Source organism: Bufo gargarizans, chromosome 7 (genome assembly GCF_014858855.1).
Source record: "Bufo gargarizans isolate SCDJY-AF-19 chromosome 7, ASM1485885v1, whole genome shotgun sequence".
NCBI lineage: Eukaryota > Metazoa > Chordata > Amphibia > Anura > Bufonidae > Bufo > Bufo gargarizans.
The window spans coordinates 56196267-56213695 of record NC_058086.1 but is presented as its reverse complement, the minus strand read 5'-3'; the positions used below and the strand labels follow the sequence as shown (position 1 = coordinate 56213695).

The window sequence follows — 17429 nt, the reverse complement described above, 5'->3', positions numbered from 1 at the left end:
GCAACCGCAACACATGAATCACAAAAATCCAGCAGGGCGCTGTGACCCCATTAATTTCTTCAGCAGCCCTGCTACACTGCAATATTTAGGCTGTGTTCACACCTGAGCGTATCCGATAAGCGCTGTTTACAGGCGTTTTTATATTTGGAAACGCGCGTCGTACACGCGTTTTGCTATTGACCGCAGAGGCGTACGCGCGACAATACGCCCCAAAGAAGCTCCTGCACTTCTTGGGGCATCGGGCGTTTTACAGCGCGTTTGTAAGCGCTGTAAAACGCTCAGATGAGAACCATGCCCATAGGGAATCATTGGTTTTTGCCTGTGAACCCAGCCTAAGGCTTGCGGCACGTGTTGAGCCCAAAATTGCAGCGTAGCCATATCTTTAACCTGCAGCATTTGAATTGAATGCATTGACATCTTTAGCAATCTCACAAATTCAAACAATTCGAAAACGGATATATCCAAGGTGTATAATAGAAAAGTAGATATAACAAGGTAAAAAAAAGTATTCCATTACATACTAAGGGTGGGTTCACATCAGCGTTATGGATTCTGTTATGGCTTTTCGTTATATAACATGGTTATAATGGAAAATAACGGAATCCACAATACGGAATCCTTTAAGAGGCATTCCGTTTTGATCCGTCATAATACAAGTCTATGGGCAGCAGAACGGATCCGTCCTGGTTTCCATTATGCAGGTGTCCAGTCCTGCCTAACTGAAACCAGAACAGATCCGTTCTGCTGCCCATAGACTTGTATTATGACGGAATGCAAAACGGAAGCCTTTAAGAGGTTTTCCGTCATAATAGAGGTCTATGGGAATCATAACGGATCCGCCCCGTTTCCGTTATGCAGAACAGATAAAAAAGTCCTGTCGACTGCATAACGGGAACCAGACGAATCCCTTATGATTCCCATAGACCTTTATTATGATGGATCAAAACGGAATGCCTCCTAAACAGGATCCATAACGCTGATGTGAACCCTCCCTAACTTGAAATGTACAACCATATACAGTATACAAGAATACCACCCTAGTATGGTTAACAAACTCCTATGTACCCTTAAAGGGGTCATCTCACTTTAGCAAATGGCATTTATCATGTAGAGAAAGTTAATGCAAGGCACTTACTAATGTATTGTGATTGTCAATATTGCTTCTTTGCTGGCTGGATTCATTTTTCCATCGCATTATACACCGCTCATTTCCAGAGATTACAACCACGCTGTAATCCAGCATCAGTGATCGTGCCTGCACACTATAGGAAAAAAACTCCAGTCTATGCGCATTCCTACGGGTCCCATCCAACAGAGAGGCGCCCTTTCCTGTAGTGTCCAAGCATGGCCACTGTTGCTGGATTGCAGGGTGGTCGTAACCCCTGGAAACGAGCAGTGTATAATGTAGAAAGGCTCTCTTGGCCACCAAGTGGTATTAAGCAGTACTGCAAACTTTCTTTATTCGGTTGAATTCCAGGCACCAGTGATGGTGATCTTAAATGTAAAGGTTCTCAATATTCATCTTTTTAACCCTTACCAGTGAGGAACGTGGCGGTGGCTTGTCTACTCTTTTTCTCTCCTTTGTAAGCTCTCAAGTATACAGTGTACTGTGTTCCTTTCTTGAGACCTTTCAGCTCAAAACTCTTGCTTGCAGCATCTAATTCAATCTCCTGTAGTTGACAGATAAATTCATATTTTTCAGAACTATTGCAATCTCAGCATCTACTACAGAACCAGCGTGATCATGATGGAGGGGAAGAATCCCAATTCCCAACAGATCATCTGGAAACTTTTCCGTGCAGTCTTTTTATGGCTATACAGAAGATTTGGAGTCCTGAATCAGAATAAAATGAGCTCCAACTACCATTAAAGGGGTTGTCTGACCAATTAAAGGCTTAGGGCGAAGTGAAATAATAAAAATAAGTCCTATTCACCTTACCAATCCCCGATGCTCCCATTCCATTGCTTCCCGGTTCTCTGTTGATCTCTACTTCCCGATCCTAGTTGATCACACAGGGAATGACCACTCAGCCATTCATCTCATTGAGGTGGTCACCGCTGCGTCCAGTGATTGGCTGGGCAGTAATTTCCTATGTGTTGACAGAAGGCAGAAAGTAGAGACTGGTGGGGAACCAGGAAGCATATGCCATTCTCAGCTTTTTTTTTAAAAAAAGAAAAAAAAAAGAAATGTAATAAGCCAGACAACCCCTTTAAGATATATAAAGAAATTAATTTGGACATAACTTTGTACATATTTAAATTAAAAAACTAAATCTTGGTTGAGGGGAAAATGATTATAATGGTAATTAGCTCTTAGCACCAAGGGGCCAGCCACAAGGCTTGGAGCACTGCTATCCCAACATCCATCTCTTCTATGCACTCCCCCCTCCCCTAGAAAATTTGTCTAGCCCTGTATTCTCACTCCTGCAGTTAGCTATATCACTATGTGGCTGAGCAGTGTATCTGATGCTTCTTTCTGAGCTCATCAGATCAACTGCGCAAGTGCTGAGTTGGCCCAGTGACTCGGCGCTTGGGCAATTGATCTCAGGAAGCTGCATCAAATACACTGCTCAACTGCCTAGTTTAATCAGTGTAGGCGTGAAAATACAGGGCTGGACGAAATATCTTGACTTGCCAATCACAGGAGAGGGGGGAGTGCACAGAGGAGCAAGGGGGGTTAAAATGGCAGTGCTCCAAGCCTTCTGGCCAGCCCCTTGAAAGAGCTAATTAGCATAATAATACAAATGGTGATTTCTTGGGAAAGCTGCTACCTAGAAACATAGGTAAGGTATCGCTTTAATCAGTATGATCAACCCTACCAGCCTGGTTTAATAAGGTTGACCATGCTGACAAATGTTCTTCAAATCAATTTGCAATTGATCATCCATTAAATTCTTTACCTGACGGTTGCCATCTGCATCCTCATAGGTGAGTATATAACCATCTATTTGAGCTACTGGAGGAGTCCAAGTCAAGGTGGTTTCTGTCTGTGTTATTTCAGATGCCTCCAGATTTTTGGGGGCATCAATGTCTAAAGTGAGAATGCATAAAATAATTTAGAATATGAAAAGCCATTTAGAGGTTGCATTAGGGAATTGCATTATGACATGCTTGCCTAGTCTCCCAGGACTTCTTGAAAAGTCATAGAAATTGGAAGTCCTTCTGGATCCTCAGAAAGGCAGATGTTTCTCCTACTTGCTGGAAGTGCTTAGATAGTCTGCCTCCCTGTCAAGTCTATGTTATGGGCCAGGTCAGTCAGAGGGAAGTTCTTGGTGTGAGTGCTTGGGTCTTCTCTGAAGGGTTTTGGGGTCTGAAGGGTGGAGTTCATGTGCAGTTTTCATGATGCAAGGGCCGTTAAGGGGTCATAACTAATACATGAAAAGGCAGGGCTTACCGTGTGTTTAAAAATGAGAAATGTGGTAATCCTGGCAAACATACAATGTAATAATAACATAGGGTTTAGAATGACTCAATGGTGAAAGCTCCTTTGAAATATGTTTTGGGAACTTTACCCCGATTCTACAACAAACTGTAAGTTTTTGGTTATCTATTACTTATCTGAAACAAGTCCAACCTCACCTGTCGTGGCTGACACGGTGGCTCTCTTACTCCTCTTGTTTCCTTTTTCTGCCCATACGTTGAATATATACTCGATACCGGGAGTAAGGCCTGTCAAGAAAGTACTGGTCTTCTCCTTGCTCACTGCCATCTCCTCCCTGTGTCCATCAACTGATGCATATGTTAAGATATAGCGATCTATCTGAGATTGGGCAGCCTCCCAGGACAAGCTGGCTGTGTCTTCACCCACGTCTGTAGCCACCAGGTTTTTAGGACCATCAATTCCTAAAGATATTTGCCCATTATTAGTCCCTTCAGTCATATATTACAGCATTATACATTTTTATTATTCCATAAAATTAGAAAATCTGATCACAAACACCATGCTGGTCTCCTGCCATGCAGTGGACTGACTATTACTGCTTTCTTCTGCTTGTAAATGTGTTCCGAAATATTATTTCAGTGTCTTTCATACACCTTTTGAAATGCAGCAGCCTTTATACCTGAATTACCACCATGAATACCGATTAAAGCTTTCATTTTCCACCTCGTTTCATAAAAATTGCAGTACTTTTTTTACGAGTCTTGTCTTGAATCAAAAAGGACATAAAAATATGCTTGATATGAAAAAGCACATAAGAACCTGCACTATAAATATGGTGCGAATGATTGGTTCTTTAACTATAGGATTTACTTGTCGTAAAGCTAATATAACTAATCATATCTGGGCAGCATGATAATGAACTTCTGATACACAGTCACTTAAATTTTTATTAAATTTCCATTTATACAATATCCATAGACAAGACAGAACGTATATCTGCATTATCTTACTTTTTACTTCAAGGCTACGTTCAGAAGGCGATGATTTCCAGATATCGGCATTGTACATCCACATGTGTGTTGGCAAGAGGATTCACATGCAAATACCAATGAGATGTTGGATGTTGGAGGAGAATAAATCTGACAGGTACATGGACGATGCTAATCTACCACAGCCCTTAGAGAACGAACACATTTTGATAGGCCAGGCATGTACTTTAATGGTGTAATCGGATATCCTTACAGTGAATCTAGTTCATTATAGAGACATGAAAATGTAAAGTGTATGTCACGCTCAGTAATGTCACCCATGAAGAGACAGGCTGCTTATTGCCTCTATGGCCACAATTGACTACAAGGAAGAACTGCAACTTTTGACTATGGAGCCTCTTCCTTTCCTCTACATGCAGAAATTGTGTTGCCACTTTCTCAAACTTTGGTACTTTTACAGTACCCCAGTACAAGGGGGCATCTGCAAATGGTTTATGTAATGTTGTGTATGTAATGTTGTGTTATGTAATGTACACGCAGCATGAAATGGTATGGTTGGCAGGGACAGGGTTAATCACCCTGTTGCTCCCCTCTGGCAGGAGAGGGCTGGTCCAACTTCCTGTATAGAGGTGAAGACTAGTGGAGAGTGTCTAATGAGTAAGTGAGGAGTGAGGAAGCAAGCCCATGCGCTCTTACTCCTTAGATCTCAGGATCCAGAGACTAACCGATCTCTGTAAGTTTCTACTTTTGCTACAGAAAGAGCAAGAGAGAGAAAGAAAGACAAGAACTTGGAATGTGTGTAGCTAAAGCATAGGAGACACCAAAGTAACCTGCAATTACAGCTAACCAGACTTTGCTGCTTGTGAGGGTCTACTGTTAAGACAACACCATAACAATTAACAACATCCTGGCCAGGCTTGCCTCTAAAGACTTGTACCCCGCAGTAGACATTACAGCCACAATTGCCAGATTACAGTTACCAGCCAGAGATTCTAGAGAGAGAGACTTTAGCAAGATAGCATATCAAGAGTGCCATTATTTGCCACTTTGCCAGCCTCCATATTTCACCATCTAGCAAAAGGATTTGCACTGTTCCCAGACTGTTGTTGGATGTACTAAAACTCATATTTTGCACTCAAGTAAAAAGAGACCTTTATTCTTCTACCTGTGGTCTGGTTTCCTGACTCCTACCACACCATACACTGGTCATTGCGCTACTAGACCTCCTGCCAGGTACCCAAACAGCCACCAACATCAAGGGCACCCAAAACTGCTATTAGGCAGGACCCCAACTATAGGAAGTTCCCTGAAGGAAGAAAGGATGTGCCCTCCTTTCACTGCACCAGTCCTAGGGAGCAATGGCCTGAGGGCAACCACTGTGACACATCCTAAAGTCAGAGCCACTACCACTTTGATCCTCCATTCTGGCTCTTTAAGGGCTCGCTGCACTTGCAGGGTTACATGTCATGTCTGTGGGGGGGGGGCACTCAAATTGCACTCATGCTGTGTTGTTAATAGGCAGCACAGTGTAGGATCTTTGCTTTGGGGGCACTTTAATATAATTTGTTTGAGTAAGGGGTCCTTGGCTAAAGGTCTCCATACACGTTTAATAACTGTTGGCTCAGCTAGCTTTCTAGGCTCCCACCTTATACATACATGTGATTTCAATGGGAAGGAAGGAGAAAACCACTGCCAGACACTTCTGGTGGCAACTTATGTCCTGGGAGAACAAAAGGAAAGGGTGTTAACATTCAAAGCACCCAGTCCTTTTTTTCCCCATCACCACCTATTTAGGAAAGTCAAGGAGGGTGGTGGGGCCATACACATTAGACTCTTGGCCACTACAACTAATAAATGGTGCAGTTTGGCCAGCAAAACCAAAATGTTTATGGGGGCTTTAGTAACTTTGAACAACTAGAGCTAGGATAACATAGCTTTGTGTGATAAAGTGGGAAGCAGCGGAAGGAATGGGCACAACTCAGGAGACAATTACCATTCTCGATGTTCCTTTTACCTATCCTTCTATCCTGGGTTGAAGAACGTGAAGAACACATGGGGTCAAGTGTTTCCTGTTAGTTTTAGGCCTCTTTCCCACGGGCATGGCGGGTGCGTTGCGGGTAAAGATGCGGGTGCGTTGCGGGAAAATGTGTGATTTTTCCGCGCGAGTGCAAAGCGTTTTAATGTGTTTTGCACGTGTGTGAGAAAAATCTGCATGTTTGGTACCCAGACCCGAACCTGGACTTCTCCACAGAAGTTCAGGTTTGGGTTAGGTGTTGTGTAGATTTTATTATTTTCCCTTATAACATGGTTATAAGGGAAATTAATAGCATTCTTAATACAGAATGCTTAGTAAAATGTCAATTTAGGGGTTAAAAATAATAAACTAATTTAACAAAACCCCATCCACTTGATCGCGTAGCGGATCTACTCTTCTTTCTACTTTCTTCAGGACCTGGCTAAAGGACCTTTGATGACATCACTGCGCTCATCACATGGTCCGTCACATGGTCCATCACCATGGTGATGGACCATGTGATGATCGCAGTGACGTCACCACAGGTTCTTTTCATTAAAAAAGAAAGAAGACATGCCAGGCTGAGCGTTCAAGTAGATTAAGGGGAGTTTATTAATAGTTTTTTATTTCACTATTTTACTAAGCATTCTGTATTAAGAATGCTATTATTTTCCCTTATAACCATGTTATAAGGGAAAATAATAAAGATCAGGTCCCCATCCCAATCGTCTCCTAGCAATCATGCGTTAAAATCGCACCGCATACGCACTTGCTTGCGGATGCTTGCGATTTTCACGCAGCCTCATTCACTTCTATGGGGCCTGCGTTGCATAAAAACCGCACAATATAGAGCTTTCTGCGATTTTCACGCAACGCACAAGTGATGCGTGAAAATCACAGCTTGTATGCACAGCCCCCTGGAAGTGAATGGGTCCGGATTCAGTGGGGTGCAATGCGTTCATCTCACGCATTGCACCCGCACCGAATTCTTGCCCGCGTGAAAGGGGCCTTAGAGTCTAGCTGTGCTATTGTGAGGACCTACATGTGCAAGCTAGGCCCAAGCTCAGAGAACTTTCATCTCTGAGACTTCTACAGCCAAGGAAGCAACTTTATCATTAAAGGTGCTCCATAAAGAAGGAAGTTGAAAAGGTCAAAAATTTTAAAAGCCATGCATTGGAGTCAGTCAGCAAGGTATTGTGCACGTTTATGGCAGCGAGACCTTATTTCTATGGGAAGGAACATTGCTGATGCACCCTTACCTACTTGGAGACACTTTGGCCAGCTGTGCCTGAAATCTGCCTGAGAATTTGCAGAAGCAGCTAACAAGTACCTGACTGCATCCCTAAGGTTCTGCGTAGAGACTTTATAGAGGGATAGAGAAGGAGTATTACGACCCCTAATATTGCTACCATCCATGCACTGCTATTAGGGAAGGACTGTACTGCTTTGGAGCTGTGCCTTGTTACTGTTGAATGTACTACTATTCCTATCCTGCACTTTAGCAAAGAGACTTATTAATTGATACCAACTGGCCAACTTACTGATTCCACCAGTTGCCGGCCACTGCACCTGCCCTCCTGCCTTGTACCCAGACCAACACTTAACATCAAGGGCACCTCAGCTACCTCCAATACCAGTGTTTCCCAAGTAAAGAATGGGGGCACCCTCTAGTTACTGCACGGTACAACGCTACCACGTTACAGCGAGCAGAGAATGCGGCATACCAAATGGGCACGGCTCAGAACACAATTACTATTCTCAATGTTCCTTTTATCAATCCGTCTCCCAAGTGGGACCCAAGAAATGGAAGTAAATCTGCTTTCCCTTCACTCTTTCAACATCCATTTCATGACAAAAGAACACAATGAGAAGTTGTCACAAAGATGACAGATCCTCTTTCGGCAATTTCCATGCTTTATCCCAGAACAGCCCAGTCTAGCATCACGCACTCCTCTGCAGCACTTCCCGCCTATTATAACTCACTTGCTTTATTATGCACAAGTTTTCTTAATTAAATTAATCATTGCAAGTGATATTTACGCGCCAGCCTGGAGTATATAAAAGAAAATAATTAGGATTGTTTAGCACCAGGGAGAAATCTCGCTGCACCGAGCATAAACTATTGCTTCGCAGATGGGGTTAAAAGATACATAATTCAAGGATTTATGGATGGAGGTTGATGCCAGAGATGGGAAAACGCAAATAATGAAATTGTACAAGACTGCCGAATAAGCGATATTTATCTGAGTGATGTACAAGGCAGCCTGCTGCTGATATAGACGCTACGATACCCATGAGTACTTGTGTGCCCTGAGATAGATATTGCAAATAAGGCATTTTCATGTGGAGCTCGCCGGGTAAACAGTACTGTTTAATGAAGAATCACAGAGAAGCCGGAAATCATAGCCCTCCGAAGATCCCATCTAAATTTACATGAAAGGATAGATAAAAAATAAATGTATGTCCGTGTGGCGGCTGCGCTATAATTTGTACACGGAGGAGTGTAAATGTCGTATTTAACGTCTCGCGGCTTCCTCATGTAATATTCATCGGTGACACTTGCTCAGAGAGTGTGTGACAGGTCGTAATATAAATATCCAGCGTGTATACTGATTAGAATGGCGAAGGCATTCAGGAACCACTGTCAACGACGGGAATGATTGCCTGTGTCATGAAGTGCTTGTTTGATCAACTGATTGAATGAGCGTTCACGTCGTTTAGTGATTGCGCAAATAAATCACTGACGAAGTCAGCAAAGGATTGCGCGAGTAAAGAAACGACTTCATAATTACCGGACACGGTCAGATCCAAAGAGCCCGTTGAAGGCGATATTGGAAAGTGTTTTTTATAGTTCATGCATATGATCTATAATGTGTGGGTCGCCATAGTGTCACTTCAGTCACAGCCACCAGGAGGTGGCTTTAATGGTCACGCAATGGGACAAAGAGGTCATTTCTGAGGTAGGTGTATAAAACTCATGGGGCACTAAGTGCATAAAAAAGAAAGGTAAGTACTCCAGAACCAAAGACATTTAATTCCAAACATCCTCACTCAGCCATTTCAAACTCGCCAAGGGTTTTTAGTTATAGGGTGTGATATTGACCTTTCATCTGTACAAACCATGGAGCCACCTCAGGCATCATTTCCCAGGTGCAACTGCAAACTCTGTAACCACTAAAATGCACACAGTGATGTCGCTGCAGAAGAATAATACTTAAAGGGGTTGTTCGGGTTCAGAACTGAACCCGGAAACAACTTGATCGTCACTCATTCACCATGAATGTGTGCAGCACTGGAGCGCTGAGTCACACAGGGATAGGGCTGTTTGTTTACATTTGGACACTGCTAGGCAGAGGCTTCCGCCTAGCAGTGTTCCCAGTGACATCACCGGCTCTAATGGGCAGGCTTTAGTGTTGCCCTAGCCTGAAAAATCTAGGATACCCATGGAGAGCCCGGTATGTTAACGGATCTCAAGAAAATTCAGCACAGGGCAAGTGTAGGGGGGGGGGGGGGCATCGGAGCATGAAAAGCCCTGATGCTCTACTCATTCATAGTGAACAAGTGCAGATCGGGTTGTGTCCAGGTTCAGCTCTGAACCCAGACAACCCCTTTAAAGTTATGTCACAGAATCTGGATAATAAACACAGAGATGATGTCACAGCACAAGGATTACAAGCACGGTGATGTCATAGTACAGAAATAACACACACAGTGATGTTACAGTACAGAACTAATACACACAGTGATGTCACAGTACAGGGATAATACACACAGTGATGTCACAGTACAGGGATAATAAACACAGCGATGTCACAGTACAGGGATAATAAATACAGTGATGTCACAGCACAAGAATAACACACACAGTGATGTCACAGTACAGAAATAACACACAGTGATGTTACAGTACAGGGATAATAAATACAGTGATGTCACAGTACAGGAATAATACACACTGTGATGTCACAGTACAGGGATAATAAACACAGTGATGTCACAGTACAGAGATAATCAACACAGTGATGTCACAGTACAGAGATAATAAACACAGTGATGTCACAGCACAGGGATAATAAACACAGTGATGTCACAGCACAGAGATAATAAACACAGTGATGTCACAGTACAGAAATAACACACACAGTGATGTTACAGTACAGGGATAATAAACACTGTGATGTCACAGCACAGGGATAATACACACAGTGATGTCACAGTACAGGGATAATACACACAGTGATGTCACAGTACAGGGATAATACACACAATGATGTCACAGTACAGAGATAATAAATACAGTAATGTCACAGTACAGGGATAATACACACAGTAATGTGACAGCACAAGAATAACACACACAGTGATGTCACAGTACAGAGATAATAAACACAGTGATGTCACAGTACAGGGATAATAAACACAGTGATGTCACAGTGCATAGATAATAAACACAGTGATGTCACAGTACAGGGATAATACACACAGTGATGTCACAGTACAGGAATAATACACACAGTGATGTCACAGTACAGGGATAATAAACACAGTGATGTCACAGTACAGGAATAATACACACAGTGATGTCACTGTACAGAAATAACACACACAGTGATGTCACAGTACAGGGATAATAAACACTATGATGTCACAGCACAGGGATAATACACACAGTGATGTCACAGTACAGGGATAATAAACACTGTGATGTCACAGCACAGGGATAATACACACAGTGATGTCACAGTACAGAGATAATAAACACAGTGATGTCACAGTACAGGGATAATACACACAGTGATGTCACAGTACAGGTGTAAGAAACAGCCCAATGATGTCCCAAGTTTCATTAGTCTGTGTAAACTGTTGTAAAGTTAAATGTCTATGTGTTTCTGTGCTTCTGGTCCTTTAAGACAGCAGCTATTGTACTATATGCTGGAGTGACACACCTCCAATGATGATGACAGCCTGCCTGTTTTGCAGTGTGTGAGAAGAGAAGCAGGCTGTGACACGACAGAGAACAGCAGCCATCTTGGCAAGAGAAAAGACAGGCGTCTGTGCTGTATTGGGAGTGTGGAGATACTGGAGAACTTTCCTGTGCGGCCAAGCCGTATGCATTTCAGTCCAGAGGCGGACGGATTGTAAAGAGACAGTGTGTTTAGTGGAGCCACATTGAAGGGCGCACGCTTCTACGGACAGTAAGCGGTCCGCCTGGACCACAGGGAGAAAGGGGGATGCTCACCCAACTGTGAAGTTAGGGATAGTTTTGGGAATATTGTTCATTCAGTGTCCATACTGCAGAAACAGACATAGCAAAAGTAGAAACTATTGCAGAACCTGCCTTGAATTGTTCATACTATACTGTGTATTTTGCTTGTCCTTCTCCCTGCTCTTTCCCCTTTAACTTGCCTTTATTAACTTGTAGTAAATGCATTTTTATTGAACTTGACCACTGCGTGTGCGTTCTTTTCTGGTTGCGGAGACCAAGCTACCTGCCTTGCTCTCGATTTTTGCCGCAGGGGGCTAGCTCTGGCTCAGAAACAGTAGAAAAAGGGATGATTAAAGAAATTCTCACAGTAATGCAGAAATTGCAGGAGCAAATGGAACACCTGCAAACTAGATAAATAGCAGAATTCCAGAAAACTACAGTCGTGGCCAAAAGTTTTGAGAATGACACAAATATTAGTTTTCACAAAGTTTGCTGCTAAACTGCTTTTAGATCTTTGTTTCAGTTGTTTCTGTGATGTAGTGAAATATAATTACACGCACTTCATACGTTTCAAAGGCTTTTATCGACAATTACATGACATTTATGCAAAGAGTCAGTATTTGCAGTGTTGGCCCTTCTTTTTCAGGACCTCTGCAATCCGACTGGGCATGCTCTCAATCAACTTCTGGGACAATTCCTGACTGATAGCAACCCATTCTTTCATAATCACTTCTTGGAGTTTGTCAGAATTAGTGGGTTTTTGTTTGTCCACCCTGCCTCTTGAGGATTGACCACAAGTTCTCAATGGGATTAAGATCTGGGGAGTTTCCAGGCCATGGACCCAAAATGTCAACGTTTTGGTCCCCGAGCCACTTAGTTATCACTTTTGCCTTATGGCACGGTGCTCCATCGTGCTGGAAAATGTATTGTTCTTCACCAAACTGTTGTTGGATTGTTGGAAGAAGTTGCTGTTGGAGGGTGTTTTGGTACCATTCTTTATTCATGGCTGTGTTTTTGGGCAAAATTGTGAGTGAGCCGACTCCCTTGGATGAGAAGCAACCCCCCCACATGAATGGTCTCAGGATGCTTTACTGTTGGCATGACACAGGACTGATGGTAGCGCTCACCTTTTCTTCTCCGGAACAAGCCTTTTTCCTGATGCCCCAAACAATCGGAAAGAGGCTTCATCAGAGAATATGACTTTGCCCCAGTCCTCAACAGTCCATTTACCATATTTTCTGCAGAAGATCAATCTGTCCCTGATGTTTTTTTTGGAGAGAAGTGGCTTCTTTGCTGCCCTTCTTGACACCAGGCCATCTTCCAAAAGTGTACGTGCAGATGCGCTCACACCTGCCTGCTGCCATTCCTGAGCAAGCTCTGCACTGGTGGCACTCCGATCCCGCAGTTGAATCCTCTTTAGGAGACGATCCTGGCGCTTGCTGGACTTTCTTGGACGCCCTGAAGCCTTCTTAACAAGAATTGAACCTCTTTCCTTGAAGTTCTTGATGATCCTATAAATTCTTGATTGAGGTGCAATCTTAGTAGCCACAATATCCTTGCCAGCAATTTTTATGCAACGCAATGATGGCTGCACGCGTTTCTTTGCAGGTCACCATGGTTAACAATGGAAGAACAATGATTTCAAGCATCACCCTCCTTTTAACAGGTCAAGTCTGCCATTTTAACCCAATCAGCCTGACATAATGATCTCTGGCCTTGTGCTCGTCAACATTCTCACCTGAGTTAACAAGACGATTACTGAAATGATCTCAGCAGGTCCTTTAATGACAGCAATGAAATGCAGTGGAAAGTTTTTTTTGGGATGAAGTAATTTTCATGGCAAAGAAGGACTATGCAATTCATCTAATCACTCTTCATAACATTCTGGAGTATATGCAAATTGCTATTATAAAAACTTAAGCAGCAACTTTTCCAATTTCCAATATTTATGTAATTCTCAAAACTTTTGGCCACGACTGTAGAGACGAAAGCGGCAGGCCGTCCACACCAAGAAGGTCAGAATCACCCACAACCCCGCTGAAGGGATGAGGACAGGACCTACCGAAGGGGTCCAAATAATTTAGTACAGCGCTCAGGAGAAACCAAAGGGGCCCGAACCGATGGTGAGAGCAACGGGAGATACACTGCTGGGAGTGTGGATGGATGGGCCACGTTGCTGCTAGATGTCAAGAGCAGAGACAAGCTTATGAGAGACCGCCGTTAAAACTGAAGTCCCCTGCGGCTGTAGGGCATGTAGTAGGGGAGACTGAGAAGGAGACTATGTGGGGAGAATGCCCTGATGAGGACCTAAGCGCTGCAAGTTCACAAGTAACGACCCTGAGTAGAGACTGTTATGAATGGTACTTTCGGCAACATGTGGAATATGATCCCCATACATTGTACGAGTGATCGCAGCTTACCAGCTACCAGTCCCAGTGGTGGGGGTGGCCTGGATGAATGTCCGGTTATGTGGTCAAGATCCAGGGAAGAAAGGCATTGTGTCGTTTCAGCGAATGATGGAGAAATGTCTCGGTGACTTCAACTTTGAGTTCACTCTTATCTACTTGGATGACATTATAGTGTATTCTGCGACTTTTGAAGACCATCTCCGCCAGTTGGGGCAAGTATTTCAATGATTGCGGGAACACTGGCTCAAATTGAAACCCAGTAAATGTTGGTTTTTCCAATCTGAAATTGATGAATTGGGTCATCACGTATCAGGAGAAGGGGTGAGACCGTCGAGGGACAAGATAGAGGCTGTTCAAAAATGGCCGACATGACTACCCTGCGATAAGTGAGGGCATTCCTTAGAGTAGCCGGTTACTATAGACGGTTCTTTAAGGATTTAGCCAGGGTAGCAGCACCACTTAATGCTCTCCTATGAGGCACATCCGGTGGTCTTAAGAACTGGTCCGTGAAATGGGGACCTGAACAGGAACAAGCCTTCCGGGCCTTAAAGGATGCTTTCACAATGACCCCAATCTTGGCGTATGCTGATTGCCACTTGCCATTCCAGCTATATACGGATGCAAGCCTGTATGGTCTCAGAGCAGTGCTTTCCCATTTTCAGGATGGCCTGGAGCATGTCATAGCGTACGCCAGCCGGTCTTTGTGGGATTCTGAAAGAAATCCCAAAAATTATAGTTCATTTGAGTTGGAGCTGTTGGCACTCGTATGGGCCATGACTGAGAAATTCTCGGAGTATTTGACCGGGACTGACAACAACCCACTAGCTCACCTGGAAAATGCCAAGCTCTGGGATTTATAAAAGAGGTGGATAGTTTGAATGTCTAAGTTCAATTATCGCATTAAGTATCGGTCCAAGATTGAGAACCAGAATGCCGAAGGACTTTCTAGGGTAACTGCCCAGACCCCCCACCAGAGACGTGGATCATGAGTTAGAGCATGTGAAGGTGCCTGACTTCTGCAGATTTTCAAAGGCCTTGGTCGCCGCTACTAAGTGTGAGATGAAAGGGACTGAAATGGCTCCTTTCTTTGGCCCCTCACAACAGGAATGGGCACAGATACAGTGGGCTCATGAGGGGCTGGCACAGATGATCAAGTGTGTTGAGGAAGGCAAGAAGCCCTGTAGAGAGGAAAGAGAACGACTGACACGTGAGATATTATCAGTCCTGAGTCAGTGGGAGAAGTTGGAGATGAAAAATGAAGTGCTATGCCGAAAGGTCTATCTACTTTCTGAAATCGACATTCGATACCAAATTGTGGTGCCTAGTCAATTGGCTCACTCATTGGCGGTTGAGGTCATAATAAGAATGGACATTTTGGTCATGAGAAGACCTCTTGTTGGTTAGGGCTGTTTCACACGAGCGAGTCCATTGCGGGAATCACGCTCCATGTGTGAGTGTGATCCTCTGCTCTGGACTTGCAGGAGCGCACAGCTTTATCATGATTTATAATGCCATGGTCTCCGTCAAATGGTCAAAGAAGTATGCCACAGCTGTCGAACTTGCGAGATCCATAAGGCAATAGAACAGAGAGCTCCCCTGCAAACCATAGTGACCCAGGAACCTTTGGAAATCATCATGATAGACTATCTAATGGTGGGCCCATCCAACAGCGGACACCAGTATTGCCTCGTTATGGTGGACCACTTCACCAAATTTGCGGTGGTGACCACCACCAAGGACCAGATAGCTGAGTCAGTGGCTCAGGCTCTGTGGCAAGATTTAATTCCAGTGTATGGGTGTCCCCAAGGCATCCACTCCGACCAGGGCACCTGCTTTGAGGGACAGGTATCTACGGGATAAAGAAGTCGCACACAACTCCATACCATCTCCAAGGAAATGGGGCCTGTGAAAGATTCAACCGAACTCTGCTACAGATGTTGCGGACTCTGGAGGAAGACAAGAAGTTACAGTGGCCTCAGTTCTTGTCTGAGATGGTGTGGGCCTATAACAATCAGGTCCATTCTACAACTGGGTATTTGGTACATTTAGTGGAGCCACGCTGAAGGGAGTGTGCTCAGTGGCTAATCAGTGAAACCGATATTTTTCCTGTGAATATTGCCACCAAAGTTAGAGACTCGCAGTGCTGCTGAAGTACCGGACAGTAACTGCAAAACCCCAGTTTACACCTCAGTGTACTGACTCTGCAGGACTGTCAGTGTGCTGAGTGATATCTGCTGTTAGACTCCATTGCATCCATTTGTTTCCCTGCCTGCTGTGGATTTAATTGCTTCGGATATTGTGATAACCGTGAGGAGAGGGCGCTTCGCCATCAAAGAAAGGAATGAAATTGGGCCCCACTGCTTCTACGGACTGTAAGCGGTCCACCTGGACCACAGGGAGAAAGGGGGATGAGCACCCAACTGTGAAGTTAGGGATAGTTTTGGGAATATTGTTCATTCAGTGTCCATACTGCAGAAACGGACGTAGCAAAAGTGGAAACTATTGCAGAACCTGCCTTGAATTGTTCATACTATACTGTGTATTTTGCTTGTCCTTCTCCCTGCTCTTTCCCCTTTAACTTGCCTTTATTAACTTGTAGTAAATGCATTTTTATTGAACTTGACCACTGCGTGTGTGTTCTTTTCTGTTTGCGGAGCCCAAGCTACCTGCCTTGCTCTCGGCTGACACAGGGATAATACACACAGTGATATCACAGTACAGGGATAATAAACACAGTAACGTCACAGTACAGGGTTATTAAAGGGGTTGTCTCACTTCTGCAAATAGCCTTTATTATGTAGAGGAAGTTAATACAAGGCACTTACTAATGTATTGTGATTGTCCATATTGTTTCCTTTGCTGGCTGGATTCACAATATACACTGCTTGTTTCCATGGTTATGACCACCTAGCAATCCAGCAGTGGTGGCCGTGTTTGCACACTATAGGAAAAAGCACTGGGCTATGCCCTCTCCCACGGACCTGACCACCAGAGAAGCCAGAGCTTTTTCCTATAATATGCAAGCACGACCACCTCTGCTGGATTTCAGGGTGGTCGTAACCATGGAAATGAGTGTATAATGGGATGGAAAAATTTATTCAGCCAGCCAGGGGCATTGCTAGGTCAAAACATTTAGGGCCTGGGCCCCTGATGTTTTGTCCCAGATCCCGAATGTCCTGCCTGCCTGTTAGATATAACTGTATTGCCTTCCTCAGGACGGAAATACAATTGAATCTAATGCCCTGCAAGAGTTGAAGGACCTGTGATGACCTCTCAGGTCATGTGCAGTGATGGCCAGTTCGCAGTGTTCGCCGACGAACACATGCGATCTGCCATCTTTATTCCCAAGTCCGGCGATGCAGAGGTAAGTCCTTACCTGTGCCTGCGCCGCGAACCGCTCTGAAACACATGCAGTCACCAGGAGCAGGCA

The 17429-nt window shown here is 44.1% G+C and overlaps 1 protein-coding gene across 1 annotated transcript in view; it reads right to left on the bottom strand.

The window, feature by feature from the left end:
- Positions 1 to 17429, bottom strand: part of LOC122944155 (tenascin-like) — a 76455-nt gene that overhangs the window by 16106 nt on the left and 42920 nt on the right. Inside the window, 3 exon segments of the mRNA XM_044302385.1 lie at positions 1538 to 1670; positions 2901 to 3031; positions 3580 to 3843. Coding sequence (XP_044158320.1) covers positions 1538 to 1670; positions 2901 to 3031; positions 3580 to 3843 — 528 coding nt within the window.